General features: G+C 54.4%; 1 protein-coding gene across 6 annotated transcripts in view; it reads left to right on the top strand.

Annotated features, from left to right (window-relative positions):
- Positions 1-18,997, top strand: part of DIDO1 (death inducer-obliterator 1) — a 50,746-nt gene that overhangs the window by 2,838 nt on the left and 28,911 nt on the right. For 2 of the 6 annotated variants that reach the window (XM_047854507.1, XM_047854509.1), the window contains exons 2-5: positions 14,311-14,477; positions 14,952-15,064; positions 16,507-17,338; positions 17,757-18,078. In XM_047854507.1, the coding sequence (XP_047710463.1) occupies positions 16,509-17,338; positions 17,757-18,078 (1,152 nt within the window). In that variant the 5' untranslated portion in view covers positions 14,311-14,477; positions 14,952-15,064; positions 16,507-16,508. Of the gene's footprint in view, positions 1-3,431; positions 3,523-13,395; positions 13,616-13,642; positions 13,713-14,310; positions 14,478-14,951; positions 15,065-16,506; positions 17,339-17,756; positions 18,079-18,997 lie in introns of those variants that run through there. The other 4 variants (XM_047854508.1, XM_047854510.1, XM_047854511.1 and 1 more) reach the window with 4 other exon arrangements.

An 18,997-nucleotide genomic window follows, 5' to 3' on the forward strand; every position in this document is an offset into this window, starting at 1 on the left:
GAAGGGGGAGACGCCAGAGCTTCCATGGTTCCCCCAAGCGTGGGTGGAGAGTTTCATTTTATTAGATTAGCAGCTCTTTACAGAGACGCGTGAAAAGTTTATTAGTCTTAAAGAGCATGAAAGAGTTTTCAGAAAGGAAAAGTATTTGGGGGAATAAAATACACAGTGCTTCCTCTACTCAAATCCCAGACTGTTCAATAACAGGACATCAGCCGTGTTTTACAGATGTTTTTATCTTATTCTCAAAACCCAAAAGCATAAAATCAAGGCCCTGCTTTGAAGGAGATTTGGCAAAGACAAACCCAGCTCATCAGGATAGCGCGCGGTTGTCGCTGCTGAGTCCCCACAACAACCACGCAGGCAGCCCCGAGAGGTCAGCTCCCGAGCTCCAGCTTTTCCCGGTGCTTTAAGTTTCCTCCCGAAGATCTGGAAGAGTAAGGAAGGATTTTATCATCGTTTAGTGGTGCCGCGCGCGCGCATCTCAGCTAAAAGTTCTAAGACCGGTGGAAGCGTGCCTCTCGGCGCGTTCGGTACGGCCCCGCCCTCCCTCCTGGCCCAGGTCTATCTCCCTTCCCAGACTCTGTACCATTAAGTCAGAAAGCATTGCTTCTGAGTTTCTTCGGGTGGGTGAAAGCAAGAGTAGTTATTTCCTGATCCTTTAGCCCCTGCTGAGATCCTAGAGAGCGCGTGCAGCACAGGGGGGGTGGGGGTGGGGGTGGGGGGCCCACGCCCTGCAGCTGCAGACCAGCAGACACAGGCAGCACGCCTGAGTGACAGTCACTTAATCCACCAGGATTTCCTAGGGAATTCATACAGCATTTCATACGAACTTGTACACTAAGACTTGGCTGGTGAAGAATTTGATAGACCTGTGTTGGCTTGGGATTCCACCTTTTTTTTAATTAAAAGTAGATAATGCACTCACACGGACACACATAAACGCATATAGCCTGCGTATGTGCGTAGTTATATCTGTATATGCTCTGAGGATTTTTTTTTCTTTTTGTCTAAGCCCAGAGATTTTTTCCAATGGATATCCACGCTTTTCCTTTTTTAGAACGCACTTGGAAATTCTTGGTTTTTGCTTTCTTGACTTTAAAATTCTCTTACATTTATTCTTTAAGGCTTTGCTTTCTGTTGGAATGAGAGGGACCTCTGTCTGACAGACTCCCGAGATGTTTCACTTCTCTGCACAACCATGAAAGGCAACACCCTTGGCCTCCCACCTTCTGTAGACAGATTTGGGAGATGTTATTTCTCCTTGGATTTCTAAATTTTAGAAGCAGTTGGTTCCAATTGCAACTCAAAAATAGTTCTGGTATCGAGCAGGTAATTTATGTGTATTGATTTTGTTGAAGTTCGGAATAAAGCTCTGGGAATCCTTTTGAAATCACGGATGGCTTGGCCTCTGTTACTCTCGTTGGTATTTCCTTCCAGTGCTCTTTCTCACCTTCACTGTTTGAGTTTTGTGAGCCGTGCAAGAGGATGAGTTAATTCCAACAATGTTTCTGCTCTGGACAAATCCAGAAAGCCCCTGTCAGACCTGAGTTCAAACAGTCGCTTTGGCTTTCCAAGTACTTGTTCATTTTGGAAACAAATCTCATAAATTTCAGCCTGCACATTGTAGCTGCAACTCTCCTGAGGCCCCACAGGCCAGGGGTGATGGCAGGAAACTGGCACCCTGCCCTAGGTCTTGCTTGTCGGGGTGACCTTCCTCCTCGCACTCACCAGCGGGCTCAGACTCAGTAAAGGTCTTGGGCTTGTTCCTCCCCACTTTCTCTGCTACGATTAGCCTCTGAAGCCCACGGAGTCACATCTGCTTTTCTGTCAAAATCTGTGACAGGCACTACTTTGTCTGGCTTTTTTTATTGCGTGGATTCATTTAGAAACTTAAGAGATGAAAGCAACCAGAAAGGAAATACAGCTCTCCTGCCTCACAGATTAAAATACTGATTTCTTCTGAAGTCAACTTTATTTTCCACTGAATCCGCAGGGCAACATCTCAGAGTAACAGGAACCATTGTGAAAGCTAGGAGTAATGAGCATCGTTCTGCACGAATATAAAACGTTGTATTCCCTCTCATTGGGATCACAAAGCCAGGGCTTTACTATAGCAGAGGAGATAGAATATGTCTACTTGTTCTCTGGCTGAGGATCTCTGGACAAGGGTAGAAGAACTGAGGAGGACACATCTAGACCAGTGCCCTGTCTTGTACCCAGTTCTCTGCCGTGATTGACATACTGTCCTAAACCCTCATCCTGTGCCTTCCGTCCCTGCAAGCACCCACCCGCGTGGCACCTGGGAGTTATTACGATCTCCCTTTGCAGAGAGACATTGCTGCTGGGTTTGTTTCATTTAAGGCTCCTCCGCTAAAGAGGCCGAGCAGCGTTCCCCCATTCCAACTCCTGGCTGGGGAGGCCTCCTGTGTGTGGTCTTCCCCATTTACAGACACCCTGCCCAAGATCACACTGCTTGTGCCAGCTGGTTTCGCCTCCCAACCGTCGGCTCTCTAAACTCCCCACTCCACCTATCTGGGGGCAAACTTGAAGACGGTCACGATGGAAGAGTGGAGAGCCCATCCCTGCAGGATTCCATGAAGGTGGTCCTAATGGAATCCCACCAGCAGAAAACACTGCGTTGTATTCCTTGGGAGAAAATCCAGAGTCCGGCTCCGAAACTAGCAGGTCTTGTCATCTTTAGAAATAGATGTTGATTGAAAAGCGCATCTGACCCCAACCCGTGGTTCTCACGCATGGAAGCGTCGGGGATGCGCCTGTGGGGTTCGCTGTGTGCGGCTCTACTGCACACAGGGCACCTTTCCGCCTTTTGACCCGGGCTGAAACCAAAGCCAAGGGGTTCCTGCTTCTAAAGAACGTGGGAGCAGGGGGGCTGTAGAGGCACGTACGTAATGGGGGCAGAGGCCCTCAGCCACGGAGTTCTAGCCCCCGGGGCCAGTGTTCGGTGTCCATAGCGCCCCGAGGGTGCCGGCGCTTCCCCTCTGCGGTATGTTTGTGGAGCATCTGGGTACTGGCCGGTGCTGGGGTGTCCCTGCTCGGCTCGGAGTGAAGAAGATCCGGATGGAGGGCTGCGCACCTGCCAGACCCCTTTGCCTTTCTGGACCCGGACGCCTCACCGCTCCTTGCAGCCCCTGCGGGCAGATGTGCCCGAGCTGAGCGTGCCGGTGGCGGCGGGGGCCGGCTTGCTGAACAAACTTGAGGGCGCGGCTGCTCCTTTATCCTCGTCCCCGCCTCCTCGCCGCAAAGCCAGCCCTGGGGCCCCGCGGCCCGGGGGCCCCGCCGGCTGCGGCCGGCGCCTGCGGCCCTCGGACTCGGGGAGCCGCGGCGCAAGGCGCAGGCGCGCACGCGGGGCGGGGCCTCCTCCCTCCGCGCGGGGGCGCTGCTCCGGACGCGGCCGGCCCCTCTAGCCCCGCGCCTCGGTTTCCGGCGCCGACCCCGCCCTCCCGCCCACTCCGCCGAGCTCCGAGGAAATGGCTGCGGGACCCCAGAGGCCTGCGACCCGCGGTGAGTGGCATCCCGGCCGCCGGGCAGACGGGCCGGCCGCCGCGGGGCCGCACTCGGGGGCGGCGGCGGGGCGGGAGCCCGGCCCTCCGACAGCCGCGGCGGCCGCGCCGGCCCTCGCTGCGCTCCCGCCGAGGAGAGAAGATGGCGGCCGCCGCGGGGATGGCGGGAGGGAGGGGAGGAGGGGGCGGCTGAGGGGGGAGAGGGGAGGCGAGGTGCGGGAGAGGGAGCGGAGACGGGGGACAGTGGAGGGGGAGGGGGGCAGGGGGCCCACGGAGAGGGGGTCGCGGGGGGGGGGAGGGGGCCCACGGAGCGGGGTCACCTCCCGAGGCCACTCCGAGGTCCCCGCCGCGCGTGGGCGCCAGCCTGGGGCTGGGTCCGCCGGAGGAGGGTGTTTGCTCGGGGGCCTGGTCCCGATTTGAACGGACCGGAGGGGACGGCAGCGCAGTACTGTCCGTTGACCCAAGTCAGCAGGGCGGGAGGCCCGCTAGTCCGAGGGCAGGGGGCGCCGCTCTTCCCTGGAAGTTCCAAGTCCAGCGGGCGTCCGCGTACGAGTGACTTGTTTGCCCAAAGTGCCGCTGGCTGCAGTGAGTTCTGCTCTCTACCCCGGTTCGCTCGTCCGGACGTCCTTCACGGACGTGAAGTTTCGTTCCGGGATCCTTTCTTGGAGTGTGGGTACGGTTCCCGGTGTTCACTTCCGTTTAACCGGAGGAGTTTGGTGTCTCCACCTGCTCTCAGGAGGGGTATTGGGACAGGTGTGTGGTCTTTGGTGCTCCAGGAAGCAGAGGAGGCTTTCGGAAAGTCGGTTTCGCTGAAAAAGAGTATTCGTCCCATCATAAAATACTGATTTTTAGTTTTCCGTGTAGTTACTTTGTCATCTTGGTGTATACTGGCCACGTTTGTGTCCCATTTTATTCTCCTGGCCAGCTTTCACCTTCCAGGGGAGGCGTGCCCCTGCCGTCCTCCTCTTGTGTCTCCCCCACCTTTGGCACTCGGGGCCCCATTTGTTTTCTCCTGCTTCGCGCCCTGCTGCACCGCCCCCGGACAGACAGCCCACTTAGAAGCCCGCTCTGAGGCTGCACGAGTCCCTTCCCCGTGCCTCTGTCCCCTGGAGGCGGGAACGGGCACACAAGCAGTTGTTACAGTGAGTTGTGGCAGGTAAACAGCCCCGAGCGGGGTCCACTGTGAGCCGGCGCTCTGCTTCCCCGACCCTGAGGTGCGTTCGCGGAGGATCTTAAAGGCCGCTTTTGCCTCCTGCGCGGTGCTTGTGACACAGTGGAGCTCAGGGCCCCTTTTCCGCTTTGAATCCAGCGCCTCCATCAGTGAGCCTAGAATCGGCGCCGTAGGTCCCAGCAGCGTGAGCTGAGCTTCGTTCGTCCCTTGGCCGGAGAGAATGGTACCTGTGTCATTTGCGGTGAATGAGATCTGAGCATTCCGTGCCCGTTCTGACCTGCAGGGAGGGCACTGAGGTGCGAGGGAGGAACGACCTCCAAGCCCAGACCTCGGAGCCTGTTTCTAAGGGGCCCACCCCAGGCACGTGTTCCGTGGTTCCCCCGGAGCCACACAGGCCCTGGCTGGAGGGTGCTCCCAAGAAGGGTGCTTTAGCCAGGCATTTTAAGGAAGTGGCGTCAGCGACCCGTAGAGTGATTCCTCCGTTTGCTCAGCAAGTATTTGCTGCCTCCTGGGTGCCGCGCAGCCTGGCTGTAGCGGCTCGAAGAAAGGCCTCCCCGGCCTCGGAGACAGTGCAGTGGGGCTTGTGAGGACACGCCAGCCCCTTCGCTGGCCAGCCCTTAGTGGCACCTGTGTTGGTGCGTGTACACACACACACACACGTCTCTGGGACCGGTCCCCTGGGTTCCCATTAGAAACACAGCCCAGGCATCTCAGAAGTGTCACCTGGGGAGACCCAGCCCGAGGCCTGCTGTGAAACTTCCGCCAAACGCACGTTCGAGGCCTCTTGTTCTCCTCCTTGCCGGTGTTCTTGGGGGCTTGAGCCATGACTTCAGGAATAGTGCGTGTCTTTATTTCTGATTTTCCAGCAGGAACTGTCCCTTGTTACTATGGGATTAAATTCAGGTTATTTCGAGCACAGTTGTGTACTGATCAGAGGGAAGGGCACAAATAAAAAGTTGTGTGATTACAGGTGGCTCCCCTTTCCCGGCTGCTGCTGCCCATGGTTACCACTGTCTGTCCTGTCCAACGGTGATGCTCACAGCTTGTGTGCCTGTGTGAGCATCACAATGGCTCGTTGAGGAGAGGTGTCGCTGGGGGGGCCTGGAGGTGGGCCACTCACTCAGTGCTTCTGCTGGGCTTTGTGTGGGGGGCTTGGAGTGGGGACTTCCATTCCCACATTCTGCTTGCTTTTGGCGGCGGAGTTTTCAGGTCCTGCTGTTGACCCTGTTAAGTCTTTGTACTGCCATAGGGTGTCTGACTCTCAAGGAGTCCGTCCTCAGGCAGCTCAGGGACTGGTTTCTTTTTTGTTTTGCTACGTGTTTGTGAGGTGTTCAGGGTTCTGATTGTTTTATATTTCTGTTAGCACAATACGCTTCATCTTCATACACCTGTCTGATGACACCAGGGGATTTCCATTCGGCTCTTGCAGAGCAAAGATTGAACGTATTTACGGGTTAAGCCCGCTCACTGTTGTCCTTGGGTCCCTGCAGTGTGCCGCTGTGTCTCATAGAGGCCTGATTCTCACATGCCTGGTGGACTCAGGAAGTCCATTAAGAAGGTTTCCCCTAAATGGAGTTTCTCTTTTGTGCGTTTTCTTATTTATGTGGTGTGGTCCCTTAGAATGGGTGCCTCATGTTATCATCTGTGTAGTTAGTATCAAATGATTTGTGCTGATTCCATTACAAAGGCTCTGTGGTTAACAGTTGATGAAAACACACTAATTGGGAAAGAAGGGTCAAATTGAGCTCACTTGGTGTGAGTGCTCACGGTTCTGGAGAATACTTTCTCTTGTCTAGACCTCATTTTATTTTTTGAGTACTAATTTTGAGGGTAAGTTGTTACTTCAGATTGAGTAGGTGATTGTATGTATTTGATAAGGATTCTTGTACCTGTGACTAAAATATGCTTAATCAGTAGGTGGTGATTACCTAGTGTAATATTTCTTTCTTCAGGTGGCAGAGTCAGGTGCTATGGTTTTGTTTCACAGACGCTGATACAGACATTTAAGTGGCGTTTACCACACCTTTATGAGAAAGTAAATGAGATTCTCCCTCCCAAATATGAAGACAGATTTGCTGTGTGTTGAGTTACAAATGCCTAGAAAATTAAGATAATAATTTAAAAAAAAAAAAAAGGCAAGAACACCAGAAGCCCTTCAGAACCTGCGTTACAGCTGTTGCCCAGTTTCTGGACACGGGTGGGTGGGTGGGTGGGTGTGGCAGGATGTGTTTATGGGACGTGGCCACCGTACTCTTCACTCGTGTGGGACCCACTCTCCATGGCAATGGCCATGTGGTTTGTTGTCCTTTAATTGCAGTTTTAAAGAATTCCATTATGTGGACGTTTCTTGATTTTTTCCCCCTCCCAAAATCAGTGTCCTGATGGTGGAGATGGATTTGTGTCCCTTTGTTTTAAAAAAAAAAAAAAAAAAAAAAAAAAAAGTGTGGCTGGGAGGGCCCTTATACACGCACCTGCCCTTTCCCAGCTGTCTCAGCTGGGTCCAAGTGAGGCATGTCCCTCTGGACCATGGGAGCAGGAATGTTGCCTGCTCTGTCCCGGTGCCGAGTACAGGAGGGCATCTTGGTGAATATTTATCAAGCAGATTCTCCTAGGGGCCTGCTTTCGCAAACGCTCACCAATACGGACATCATCGTTTTAATAGGTGGCCCCTACCGCTTGCTCCTTGCTTCCTGTGTGCGGGCGCCGTCACTTACACGGTGTAGTTTCACGGATCCTTTTAGGAAATCGGGAGGTCACGGTGGTCCACAGTTCCCAGACGGGCAAGCACAGCCCAAAGGGAAGTGCGCATTCTCAGCATGTCGGTACCTGTTAGGTTTGCCCCTGGGGCTGCAGCCCGTGTTCTTGTAATGCGCTGCCGAGCTGCGCCTTGAGCCTCCCGAGCCCAGCCTGCTTGGGAGAAGAACTACCCCACTTGTACGTGGAGGAGGGGAGTGCCGACTGCCTCGGTCAGGACTGGGAATGCTGAACCTGCGTAAAGAGGGGCCCCCCCCACGAGATGCCCTAGCGCCCCATGGAGACAGCGGGGCTAGGTGGACACTAGTTGTGGATGTTAGACTGTGATTACACAGTCTGCCTCTTCACAGCACGTTTTTTAGTTGTAAGACATCCCATTCCTGCACTACTCACACGTACAGCAGCAACAGTCTGAAGTCGCGTGCGTTGTGTACCGGCTTGACTGTCAGGCTTGGCGCTACGTGAGGCTTTAAAAATTGACAGGGAAGATCCTGTGGTCCTGTAATTTCTTTGTTTAAGCCGGGACCTCTCCCGCTTGCCCCCAGTACAAAACTGGACATTGGCTTTGGCTCATCTCAGAGAGAGAAAAGAAGACTCCAGCTGAAACGTGGTGGCTTCCTGACCTTAGGTCTCCACCGTTAGCCGTCGCCTCTTGGCCAGTTTGTGGCCTGCGGTCCCGACAGCACCACTCACCAGGCAGGTGCTCGGGAGGGAAGGCCTTCGTGTCTTCTCCAAACTCTATTCTCTTTGAGGTCGGGTGGCAGCCTCTGTGTGAGTCCTCCATTTCATACCTGGGAAGAAGCGCCTTCCTGGCGATCACTCAAGAGCGGGACGGAAGCTGTAGAAGAGGCGGATACTGAGCGCCGCCGCTGCCCGCCTGGCCTTGCTGACTGGGAGGGACAGGGCACCCACTGCTTCTGGCCCGCCAGGAGCAGTCCCGTCAAGCGACCTTAAAGCCTGCTCTCCACACCTCAGCTCAAGACACGTTTATACGCCGGAATTTACTGAGGGCATCACGGAGTCTTGATTTACGTGTGTCTGTTGGTATTTACTGTACTTGGCGCTTACAAGACATCTAAGTTCATTCACTTTTGAGCATGCAGTCTCACGCGAGTCAACGTGAATAACGTCGTACGAAAACCATTTTCTAAGAAACAATGACAGAGGTCATTTACTTTTTTAACTTCTGGCTTAACTGACAGCAGCTGGACCCTTACGTCTGCTTCTGCATGCAACTCCAGTACATCGCTGTCATTTAGCTTCCAGAAGGCTTTACCACCCGCTCCCGAGTGGCCAGCGGGAGAGGCATGTGATAGCCTTTGTGGTTGCGGAGATGAGTTGACCTCGGGGACCCCCTGAAGGGCCTGAGGACCACATTTCTTGAGAACTTCTGCTTTAAATAATGATTAGAGGTGCTTTCTTGTTAAGAAATAAGAATTTTACAAAATAGTTGTCTTTAAATGCTCACATCTGGGAAAATGGGTTACTTTTAGGAAGTTAGACGACGTCTTTGAATTTTTATTGGCTCAGCCGTGTGTTTGCTTTTCGGGAAGAACTTGGGATAAAGCTGGTTTGTCCTCCCAGTGCACATCTCTCTCCCAAGTAGACCACCTGAAATGAAGTGAGAGGCCCAGAGCGTGGCCTGGGTGCCTGCTGGGTGGGAGGGGCTCTGAGACTTCTTTGGGCCTTAGGTCACGTGGCCTGACTGCCGCGTCTGCGTGGAAGTGGCACTCCACATTGACTGTAAGACGGCCTTTCGATACACGCTGCCTCTCACTAGATCCTTAATTCCTGCTGCAGCGAAAATGGGGGTGAGGGTGGCCTATGTTGGCTGTGGAATGATGCAGGTCTCCTGCGGCATGACCCCAGGAAACGACAATGCCGTGGGGTCCTGCAGCGGTGCCCCCACTCACTGGTGCTGGAAGGGAGTGCCAGCCAGCCACAGGTGCAGATGGGGCCTAGACAGACCACTGTGGATATAAAATCAATAGGGTGGCCAGTAGGGTCGGGGTCCTCCCTGGAGGGTCAGGGTTCTTAACTAATAGCTACAAGACCTAGAGACTCTTAAGGGGACACAGCTCCCAAAGCGCCTAGCAGGGGTGGCTGGCACTTGAACATCATACTGCCCAGGGAAGTGACTTACGGTGCCTGTCCTCTCTGTGCACACACACGCACATCTCTCCCTCTCTCTGTTGGGGAAGGAAGGAGAGGGGACTCTCCTGTCTGGGAACCCGTCCCAGTGTCGTCGTTGGGGATTTAGCAGCAGCCAAGCTTGTCCCGTATGACACTTTTTACTTTTATTTTTTTAATGTTTGTTTTTGAGAGAGAGAACGTGAGCAGGTGAGGGACAGAGAGAGGTGGGGACAGAGGATCTGAGGCAGGCTCTGCGCCGACAGCAGCAAGCCCGACACGGGGCTGGAACTCATGAACCGTGAGATCGTGACCTGAGCTGAAGTTGGACGCTTAACTGACTGAGCCACCCAGGCGCCCCCATGACAGATTTTCTAATGAGTGCAAGAACCTGTATTGTTCAGAGGGTCACTAAGAGCCGGGCGGTGGCCTTGTGTTAAGAGCACCAGTCCCCCAGGATGTACGATTCCAGCGGTCCCTTGCAGTGTTTGAAAGCATGTTTTTGTTCAGAGAGACCAGAGGGGGGCTGGCTCAGTCTGCTTGGACTGCTTTAACAAAAGACCGTAGACCAGGGGGCTTATACAAAACACCTTTGCTTCTCACATATCTGGAGGCCCGAGATCAGGGTGTTAGCTGGCATGGTCAGGTGCTGGTAAGGGGTCTTCAGGGCTGCAGGGGGCAAGAGAGCTGGGGTGGGGGAGGGGGCTCTTTTTAAGGGCACTGATCCTATTCATGAGGGTTCTGACCTTATGACCTAAGCACCTCCCATCTGCTAGGAGTGCCATCACCTTAGCACTGGGTTTCAAAATGAATCTTCAGGGGTGTGTACAACGCAGACCGTGGCCGAAGCCCATTGAAGGTAGTGGCCCGTGGCATTAGGCAGAGAAGAGTGAAAGCCTCGTCTCCTTCTCCTTAACCTTGGCAGATGTAACGTGGCTGCTCTGGCTGCTGACACCACGTGGCGTTGTCCACCAAGGTCACAAGCCTGTGTTCTGCAACAGAAACTGGGTAGAGGGAAACCTGTGCCCGTTGCATGCCCACAATGACCTGGAGGCCCGGCTGGATGGCAGAGCCTGGCCGGGCCTCAGTCCCCAAGGTGCTTTCAAGCAGCGGCTTTTGCTTTTTGTCTCCACACATGTGTAAAAGCAGCACTAAGAAATTTTAAGCAGGGTCATTTCTAGATGTCTCTTTATATACACATCCGGGCTGTGTTGCGGACACCTTCGTTTCATCAGGATAATTTTTTTTTTAATGTTTTTTAATGTTTGTCTTTGAGAAAGAGAGCATGAGCAGGGGAGATGCGTGGGGGTGGGGGGGGGTGGCGGTGGAGACACAGGATCCAAAACGGGCTCCACACTGACAGCAGAGAGCCAGATGCCGGGCTCAAACTTACGAACCACGAGACCATGACCTGAGCTGAGCCACCCAGACACCCCCCCCCCCCCCCCATCGAGATACTTTTAATAACCACCATGGGTTTTGGTAGCAGCAGAACTTTGAATAGGCTGTAAAAGACTTAAAAGCAGTTAAGGCCGTCGAGTCAGGGTCTGTGTAGATGTTCAGATAAACAAAAATTGGATTGCTTAGTTTCCTTTGTGGGCCAGGGTCAGAAGGCAGGAGTGGCGTTTGCTGCCGCAGACCCCAGGGTTGGCGAGAGGAGGGAGTGCTGGCAGAGCCCGCTGCTGGCGGCCAGGATGGTGCTCAGACCTGTGTGCTCGCGGGGGGCCGTCATGTCAGGAAAGAGTCTTTACTTGGGATCTCTTTCCTTTTTAGTAGCTGGAGGAACCTAGCACCTTCTCAGCCCTTTATCGTGAGCCACAAAGGGGCGGTTGTGAGGAGGGAAGCCCCTTCATACAAAGCATGAACGTGAGCTTGAGCGCGGCCTGGCAGAATTTTAAATTTTCAGTTAATGAGTCAAAACAGTGAGGCTGTGTTGCAACATTGGCTGTAATTTCTGGCTGGCAGGCTTTTTTCAAAATTGACATCACTTGTTTTGAATATTGTTTCAAGGGTTGGAGGTTTGCCACCAGGTGCGTGGTGGCGTGGCAGGCACACGCTTCGTGTGATCTTTTTGAGACGCAGCGCTGGCTGTTTCCTCACAGTCGTCCTGCTGTGAAGACAGGAACTGCACTGTGGTTCTCGGCATAGCGTCTTCGGGAAGGCAGTCTCGTAGGTTGGTAGAACCGGAGACCCGTCTGTCCACGGGCGCATCCTTGTCCCTTCCGTGAGCGCGCGTCCTAGACGCGGAGCCCTCGCGTTTACCAGGTCGAATGTCCTGCAGCACTGGCACCCACGGCTGCTTTGGGTGGATGTTTGTTGTGTTGTTTTTTAAAAAAGAGGGCCACCTGGGTGGCCCAGTCTGTTAACGTCCAACTGCAGCTCAGACCATGATCTCACAGTTCGACTCTCGCAGAGCACGCTTCGGATCCTCGGTCTCCCTTTCTCTCTGCCCCTCCTCCTCCCCCATTCCCCTGCTCTCGCGTGTGCACCTTGTCTCAAAAAAAAAGCATTTTAAAAAATAATTTAAGAAAATTTTTAGGGGCGCCTGGGTGGCTCAGTCAGTTAAGCATCCAACTGCGGCTCAGATCATGATCTCACAGTTCTTGGGTTCGAGCCAGGCGTCAGGGTCTGTGCTGACAGCTCAGAGCCTACTTGGGATTCTCTTTCTCTGCCCCTCGCCTGCTCATGCGCTCGCTCACCCTCTTTCTCTCTCTCTGTCTCTCAAAAATAAACACTAAAAAAAAAAGTCACAACTGTCAGCCTAACATTTTGAAAAGTTGTTGGAGATTCTGAAGGGAGAATTGAGCAGGTTTAGAGCAGTTTTGTGGGAGGAAATGCCTGGGCCCTTCTGATACCCAAGTGCAAGACTGTTGCTTTGCACACATGCAGGGCGTGCAGGGCTCCTCCCGGCGTGGTGCCCGCGTCCTCGGGGCCGGCGGCGAGGCCTGGGGACCTGATGGGACCTCACCACTGCGGTGTCCCGGCCTTCGAACGTCCCCTGCGGTGAAATGGCGAGTCCCCCAGAGGGCCCCCGGCAGCCTCTGGAAGGGCCCTGGTCCCTGAGAGAACCGACCGGCTCCGCATTCAGGGGGCGTTTTCTCAGGTGAAAGATGGGAGTCTCGGGGAAAGCAACTGCCACTATTCGCCACTGGTGATAAAATTTGAGGTTTCAAGTGCAAATGACAGTCTTGAAAAGCCTCTGTCTGCTGGCACGAGCCCGGTGTTCCCCGGTAAGTAAAGCCGTTTGAGGAGCCGGGGACTGGCCTCAAGGCCACCCTGGCTTCTGTGTTGTAGGGAAGCAGGTCCGTGCAGACGGGTGCACTTCCCCCACCCCAGCAGGTGCCTGTGCTCCGCCCTCTTGCAGGGCCCGCCCCGGGCTGTGCAGGGCGGGAGCTGCCAGTTATAGTAACCGGAAACTTTCTCCATTTGCCTGTTGGAAACAGAATCTCTTTGGGGCCCTCAGCTTTGAAGAACATGAAGGGGCTCTGAGAGCCGCCGGGAAGCCTTGAGCCGGGAGGACTTACGCCAGGCAGCCAAGGAGGGCACCACGCTGAGATGGAGAACGGTGACTTCCCGCCATCGCCATCTCAGTCTCCGGGTGGCAGGGGTGCCCGCCTTCCCCCCCCCACACCCCCCTTGGTGGGGACAGCCATGGCAGCCGGCAGGGCTGCGGGTTCCTGGGCAGTGGACTCTCTCCGTTACACCCCATGTCCAAGTTCAACACAGTCTCTCCGCTTTTCACCGGGTGCGATTTTATAGTAGAATTTCTGGGCTGATAAAATTATCACAAAAGTAATACTGCAAAGATAAATATAAAGTCAAGATAATAGTTTCTTCTGAGAAGCAAAGCGTCTGAAGTGTTGAAGCCTCAATTTGAGATGCATTTACCACATTTGAGAGATTCGGTGGCCAGGAGGTTGGATTCCGCTCCTCCTCGGAGTGGAGGGGTCACTGTCTCTTTAAAAGGAGGAGCGTCAGAATGTTGGCCTTTGTTCTGGGCTCACTAAGGAAACCGCAGTTTACCGGAGGGCTGCTGGAGGTGAGGGTTCAGCTGGCAGGGGGCGCCCTCGGGGTGGAGTGTGAAGTGTGTGAAAAGATCAGCTAGGATTGGCCCCGGGAGCAGGGGCCTGTTCAGTGTGCGTCTAACTGGGTGCGGGAGAATACGGGGGAGGGCTGGGTGCGCTGTGCCACGCGCACGTGGACCACGGGAAGTAACTGTAAATAACGGTCTTCAGAGTTTTTCTTGGGCCTCTAAAAGGATGGCATGGCTACGGCATTAAGATTTTTTAAGTACTTGTGTTCGTATGCGGTTTGCTGCAGCCTTTTCACGTTCCCTGGTTCTCTCTCTCTGTGGTTTTATGGAGCTGGGTCTGTCTCAGAAGTGAGGTCGTGATTGGAAAGCAGCCGATTTTGCAACCTCTCTGCACTCTCCCTGCAGCTCCCTCCCAGCCTCCCCGCTGCGCCAGCCAGGACCCGCTCCTGCTCCAGGGCTGGCCTGGTCACCATCCAGAGCGTGGTCACCGTGTCTTCCCTTCGTTAAAAGTCCTTGAGGAACAGGATTGTGTTTTTTCTTTTCTTCTTTTTCTTTTTTTGACTCCCTGGATGGCTTTGTGGGTCACGTGGTAACATACAGGCAAATCAGATTACTTGGAAAGTTGATGTTTTGTTGTGTTTTTAACGTGGTTTTAGTTCCAGTTACTTACACCCATGAATTATTTTTTTATTTTCTTTTAGGAGCTTACTCCATGCGAATAGTCTCGAGATAATCTTCATTGTTACTTGTGAACCTTGACTGACAACAGCAGTGTTTGAGGCCTAGTGGTTTACTTGGACCAGGCGATTCCATCTGCCAGGTGTTTGGACCTCCAGAAAAAGCGTCCAAGCTTTCAGTGTTCCGGCAGGTAAAGTATAAATAGCGTTAAATGTCAGCAGCTCCTTTTCACTTAATAGGTTTCAAGTTGGATGGCATCTTATGTGAAGGAACTGGTAGCATGTAACATTCATATTTGCTTGTTCGAAATAGTAAACTTTAGCCCTAAGGTGTTCAGAGAAACATTCAGCCACGTGCTGAGAGCCGGATGCCGGCACTCCTTTATCTTCACATTGGCGTTTTATCGGAGCAGAGACTTGACGTTGTGTGAGAGTTGCGTTTTGTTGAGGAGAGCTTTTCCTGCACAAAATCTCAGGTGACCAGAAAAGTGCTGTGGTCCTTGAGGGGACGCGTGCTGATGTCACAGTCACTCCCACAAGCTTCCGACTGGCTAGAGTGTGCCGGCCAAGTTCTGGACAGAAAAGCGGGAAGGGACGGCACCTTGTGGGGAGTGAAGAATCAGGTCACGTGTGGTTTTGAATTTTGTATATTTTGTATTTTGAAGGTTTTCATGCCATAGCAGTCCTTCCCCTACACTGGAACATGGCATAGAATCTGAGTCTGCAGTAGCATTTAAATGTGATTGAAGCCTGGGAAGCTTGGAAAAAAATTCTCAAGGTATATACTGGTTTTTTCCCCCAGATTTTATCATTTGAAGCAAGAGTAGAATTTTCACGAGCATGACCTTTTAGTAATCTACTAGGAAGTTAAGAGCAGAGAATAAATACGTGTAAAGCTGTTGCCTTGGGCTTTATTTTCTCAAGTGTCCAAATTATCTGTTACTTCTTACCTGTGCGACCCTCACCTCCATGAGGTATCCGCAGGGCAGGGTGGCACTCAGCTCGCCTCAGGGTGGGGGTGCGGGCGCGAGCACCACACCTGCTCCACGCCCTTCCCTCTAGCGGGGCAGCCGGACGTCTTACATAGCAGCTCAGGGCTCTGAAACCCAGGGTGGAAGCAGCCGGTCCTCGAGCCGGCACGTCGTTCTGTAGCTGTGCTGGGGTGGGGGGTGGGGGCTCCCCCGAAAGCCGGCCCTCCTCTGTTCATGCCCCGTGCGCTGCCCCCGCCGCCTGTCCTGCGGAGCCCTGTGCTGGGCAGCTGAGGGGCGAGGGGACCAGCTGGATTTGCTGGCTGCGGTTCTCCACTAAACATTGAACGTGTGGCTGTTAAATCTTCTCTAATGAGTTCCCTCAAATCTCCTGTTACTGCCTGTTAGGAATCTTCGGTCAAGATGACTCATTTTGTAGCGCCTGGTGGCACAGTCTGTTAAGTGACCGACTCTTGATCTCAGCGCGGGTCATGATTTCATCGTTCATGGGATTGAGCCCCACGTTGGGCTCTGTGCTGACAGTGGAGCCTGCTTAGGATTCATTTTCTCCCTCTCCCCCTCCCTCCCTCTCTCCCCCTCCCCCTCCCTCTCTCTCTCCTTCTCTCCCCCTCCCTCCCTCTCTCCCCCTCCCCCTCCCTCTCTCTCTCCTCTCCCCCTCCCTCCCTCTCTCCCCCTCCCCCTCCCTCTCTCTCTCCTTCTCTCCCCCTCCCTCCCTCTCTCTCTCCCCCTCCCCCTCCCCCTCCCCCCTTCCCTCCCAGCCTCTGCCCTTCCCCTGCTCACATGCACTCATGCATGCTCTCTCAGTCAAATAAGTTTAGGGGCACCTGGGTGGCTCAGTCAATTGAACGTCTGACTCCTGATTTCGGCTCAGGTCACAATTTCAGTTTGTGGGTTCACGCCCGGCATCGGGCTCTGTGCTGACAGGGAAGACAAAGCCTGCTTGGGTTCTCTTTCTCCTCTCTCTGTGCCCATCCCCTGCATGCACTCTCACTCTCCCTCTTTCTCAAAGATAAACTTTAAAAAATAACTGAACTTAAAATTCTTTCTAAAAAGGTAACTGGCTTTAATGGGCACCTTCACTCCACGTAGGTAGAAAGCCGTTGTTGCCCCCGCGCCCCCTCCGTTGTGCGGATTAAAGGCCGCGTGCACTTTCAGCTCCGGGACCGTTGGTCGTTGGCCCAGAAATGTCGCCTCGTTAACGTCGCTTGTGGTTTGGTCGTTTCCCCGTTAGGCATGGATGAAAAAGGTGGCCCGAGCAATGAGGAAGCACCCAAGGCCATCAAACCCACCAGCAAAGAATTCAGGAAAACGTGGGGCTTTCGAAGAACCACCATCGCCAAGCGAGAGGGTGCCGGGGACGCCGAGGCGGACGCTCTGGAGCAGCAGCCCCAGCAGGGCCTTTCCTTGCGGCGCAGCGGGAGGCAGCCGAAGCGGACCGAGCGCGTGGAAGAGTTTCTCACGACGGTCCGACGGCGAGGAAGGAAGAATGCGCCCGTCTCCCTGGAGGACTCCGGCGAGCCAGTGTCTTGTCCCGTCACGGACGTGGAGACGGCATCGGAAGGGAGCGTGGAGAGCACGTCGGAGGGGAAGGGCGGGCCCACGGCAGGCTCCGCGGGGGACAAGGAGCAGCCGGCCGCCCCCACAAAGGCCAAAGGGGGTGAGGGCGAGGACGACACCTCTGACAGTGACAGCGACGGGCTGACTTTGAAGGAACTGCAGAACCGCCTGCGGAGACAGCGGGAGCAGGCGGCGGCTGACAGATCCCCCAGGAGCCTCCAGAGCCGCCTGCGGAGGAAGCGCCGAGAGCAGGGTCCCACGCAGACCGGCGGCACGGAGGCGGCCGGTGCCACAGAGAGCTCGCTGCCCGGCGAGCAGGAGCCCGAGGCCGAGCAGGGCGCCGTGTCGGAGGCCGAGAAAGACAGCGGAGAGCAGGAGCCAGAAGGGAAGGCGGCTCAGGGGATGGAAGGCAGAGGCCCCAGGGACACGGGCCGGCAGCGGCCCGAGTGCGAGGCCTACGAGCCCAACGCTCTGTACTGCATATGTCGTCAGCCGCACAACAACAGGTAGGCCCGGGGCCGCCCCCTGTTCTGCTCGTGAGGCAGCACAGACCGGGATGCCCCCATCCTCCTAGAGGCCCCTTGCACAGCGCTGCTCTACACCATTCTGGAAGGGGGCACAGGGGCAGGCTATGGCTGGGCGGGGGGCGGGAGACGAGCGTGGTCTGTAGGCTGGAATGCCAGGAGCCGGGCAGCTCACTCCCTGAATGCTGCCTCCCCCCCCCCCCCCCCAAACAAAAAGACCCGAATTTGAATGATGGTAAATTCAAGAAAAGGGCATTGAGTAGTCATTATTTTCTTCCCTCTTTCCTGTATTTTGCTTTTTTTCATAATAGGGTTTTAAAGCCAATTCATTTTTTAACGTACCAAAAATTGAGCGTTTGTCGTGTTTTCCAGTCCTGATACCATTATTGTATAATTTTAGGTTTATGATCTGCTGTGACCGATGTGAAGAGTGGTTTCACGGCGACTGTGTGGGCATTTCCGAGGCTCGGGGAAGGCTCCTGGAGCGCAACGGCGAGGATTACATCTGCCCGCACTGCACCATCCTGCAGGTGCGGGACGACGCGGAGCCCGAGGGCACAGAGCAGCAGGAGGCCGGATGCGGGCCCACAGACTCAGACGGTGCCGACTGCACCAGCATGGGGACGGTGGAGCAGAAGTCCAGTGAGGACCAAGGAATAAAGGGCAGAATTGAGAAAGCTGCAAACCCCAGCAGCAAGAAAAAGCTCAAGATATTCCAGCCCGTAAGTACTGGTGTGCGAGGCCAGCGGAAGGGGCGGACCCCATAGATCACAGGTTCCCGTCCACAGAGGGAACGGTGTCGGGACTCGAGATTCTTTCTCTCGGAGCAGGGCGCTGTGTCTGCCGTGGGCTGGGCTCTGCTGGAAGGCAGTCCTCTGCACTTTGCTTCGTGGGCCTCCCGCACTCGTGCCCCTGCAGGACGCCACAGGGGACCTTTTATTCAAGTCCTGTCTATCTCCTATACGGTTATTATCAAGTTAACGTTTTCCTTAAACACTTATTTATAGAGTTTGATTTTTGGGGGGTGCCTGGGTGGCTCAGTCTGTTGAGCGTCCAACTCTTGATTTTGGCTCAGGTCATGATTCTAGAGTCGTGGGGTGGAGACTGCTTGAGATTCTTTCTGTCTCTTCCTCTGTCCCTCTCCCCCACTCGCATTCTGACTTTAAATAAAAATAACTTAGAGTCCATTTTTCTTAAATATTCTTTCTGGAGTCTCGATCTTCACATGCACATGTTAACGAAATTATCTTGAGCTCCTGAAGTAAACGTACACCTGTATCACCTGACCCCACCATCCTGAGAGGGCTGGTGGTCTTCCGAGCACCAAGGGCAGTGCTTGTGATCCAAGGTCTCCGGGCGGGAAGGCGGGAGATCCCTCTGGCCTGACCGCCTGTAACAGTCTCAGGTGCTCCCGGTGCTCCCGCCAGCTCAGTCTCTCTTTTCCTAGCTCTGTTACGTGCTTCTCCTTCTAGCTGGCTCTTAGGTCTCTAGGACCATGGCGCTCTGTCCTCTCTCTCATGTATGTTCAGCTTGTGCTGTTGAGCAGGGTCACAGACCCTCATGAGCACGTTCCCACAGCCCTTCCTGAGTCCTGGATGGCTTTGAATTGGAGGCCTGTCCTTCAGTGGGCATTGGGCATTG

The sequence above is a fragment of the Prionailurus viverrinus genome, chromosome A3 (assembly GCF_022837055.1).
Source record: "Prionailurus viverrinus isolate Anna chromosome A3, UM_Priviv_1.0, whole genome shotgun sequence".
In the NCBI taxonomy this organism is placed as follows: Eukaryota; Metazoa; Chordata; class Mammalia; order Carnivora; family Felidae; genus Prionailurus; species Prionailurus viverrinus.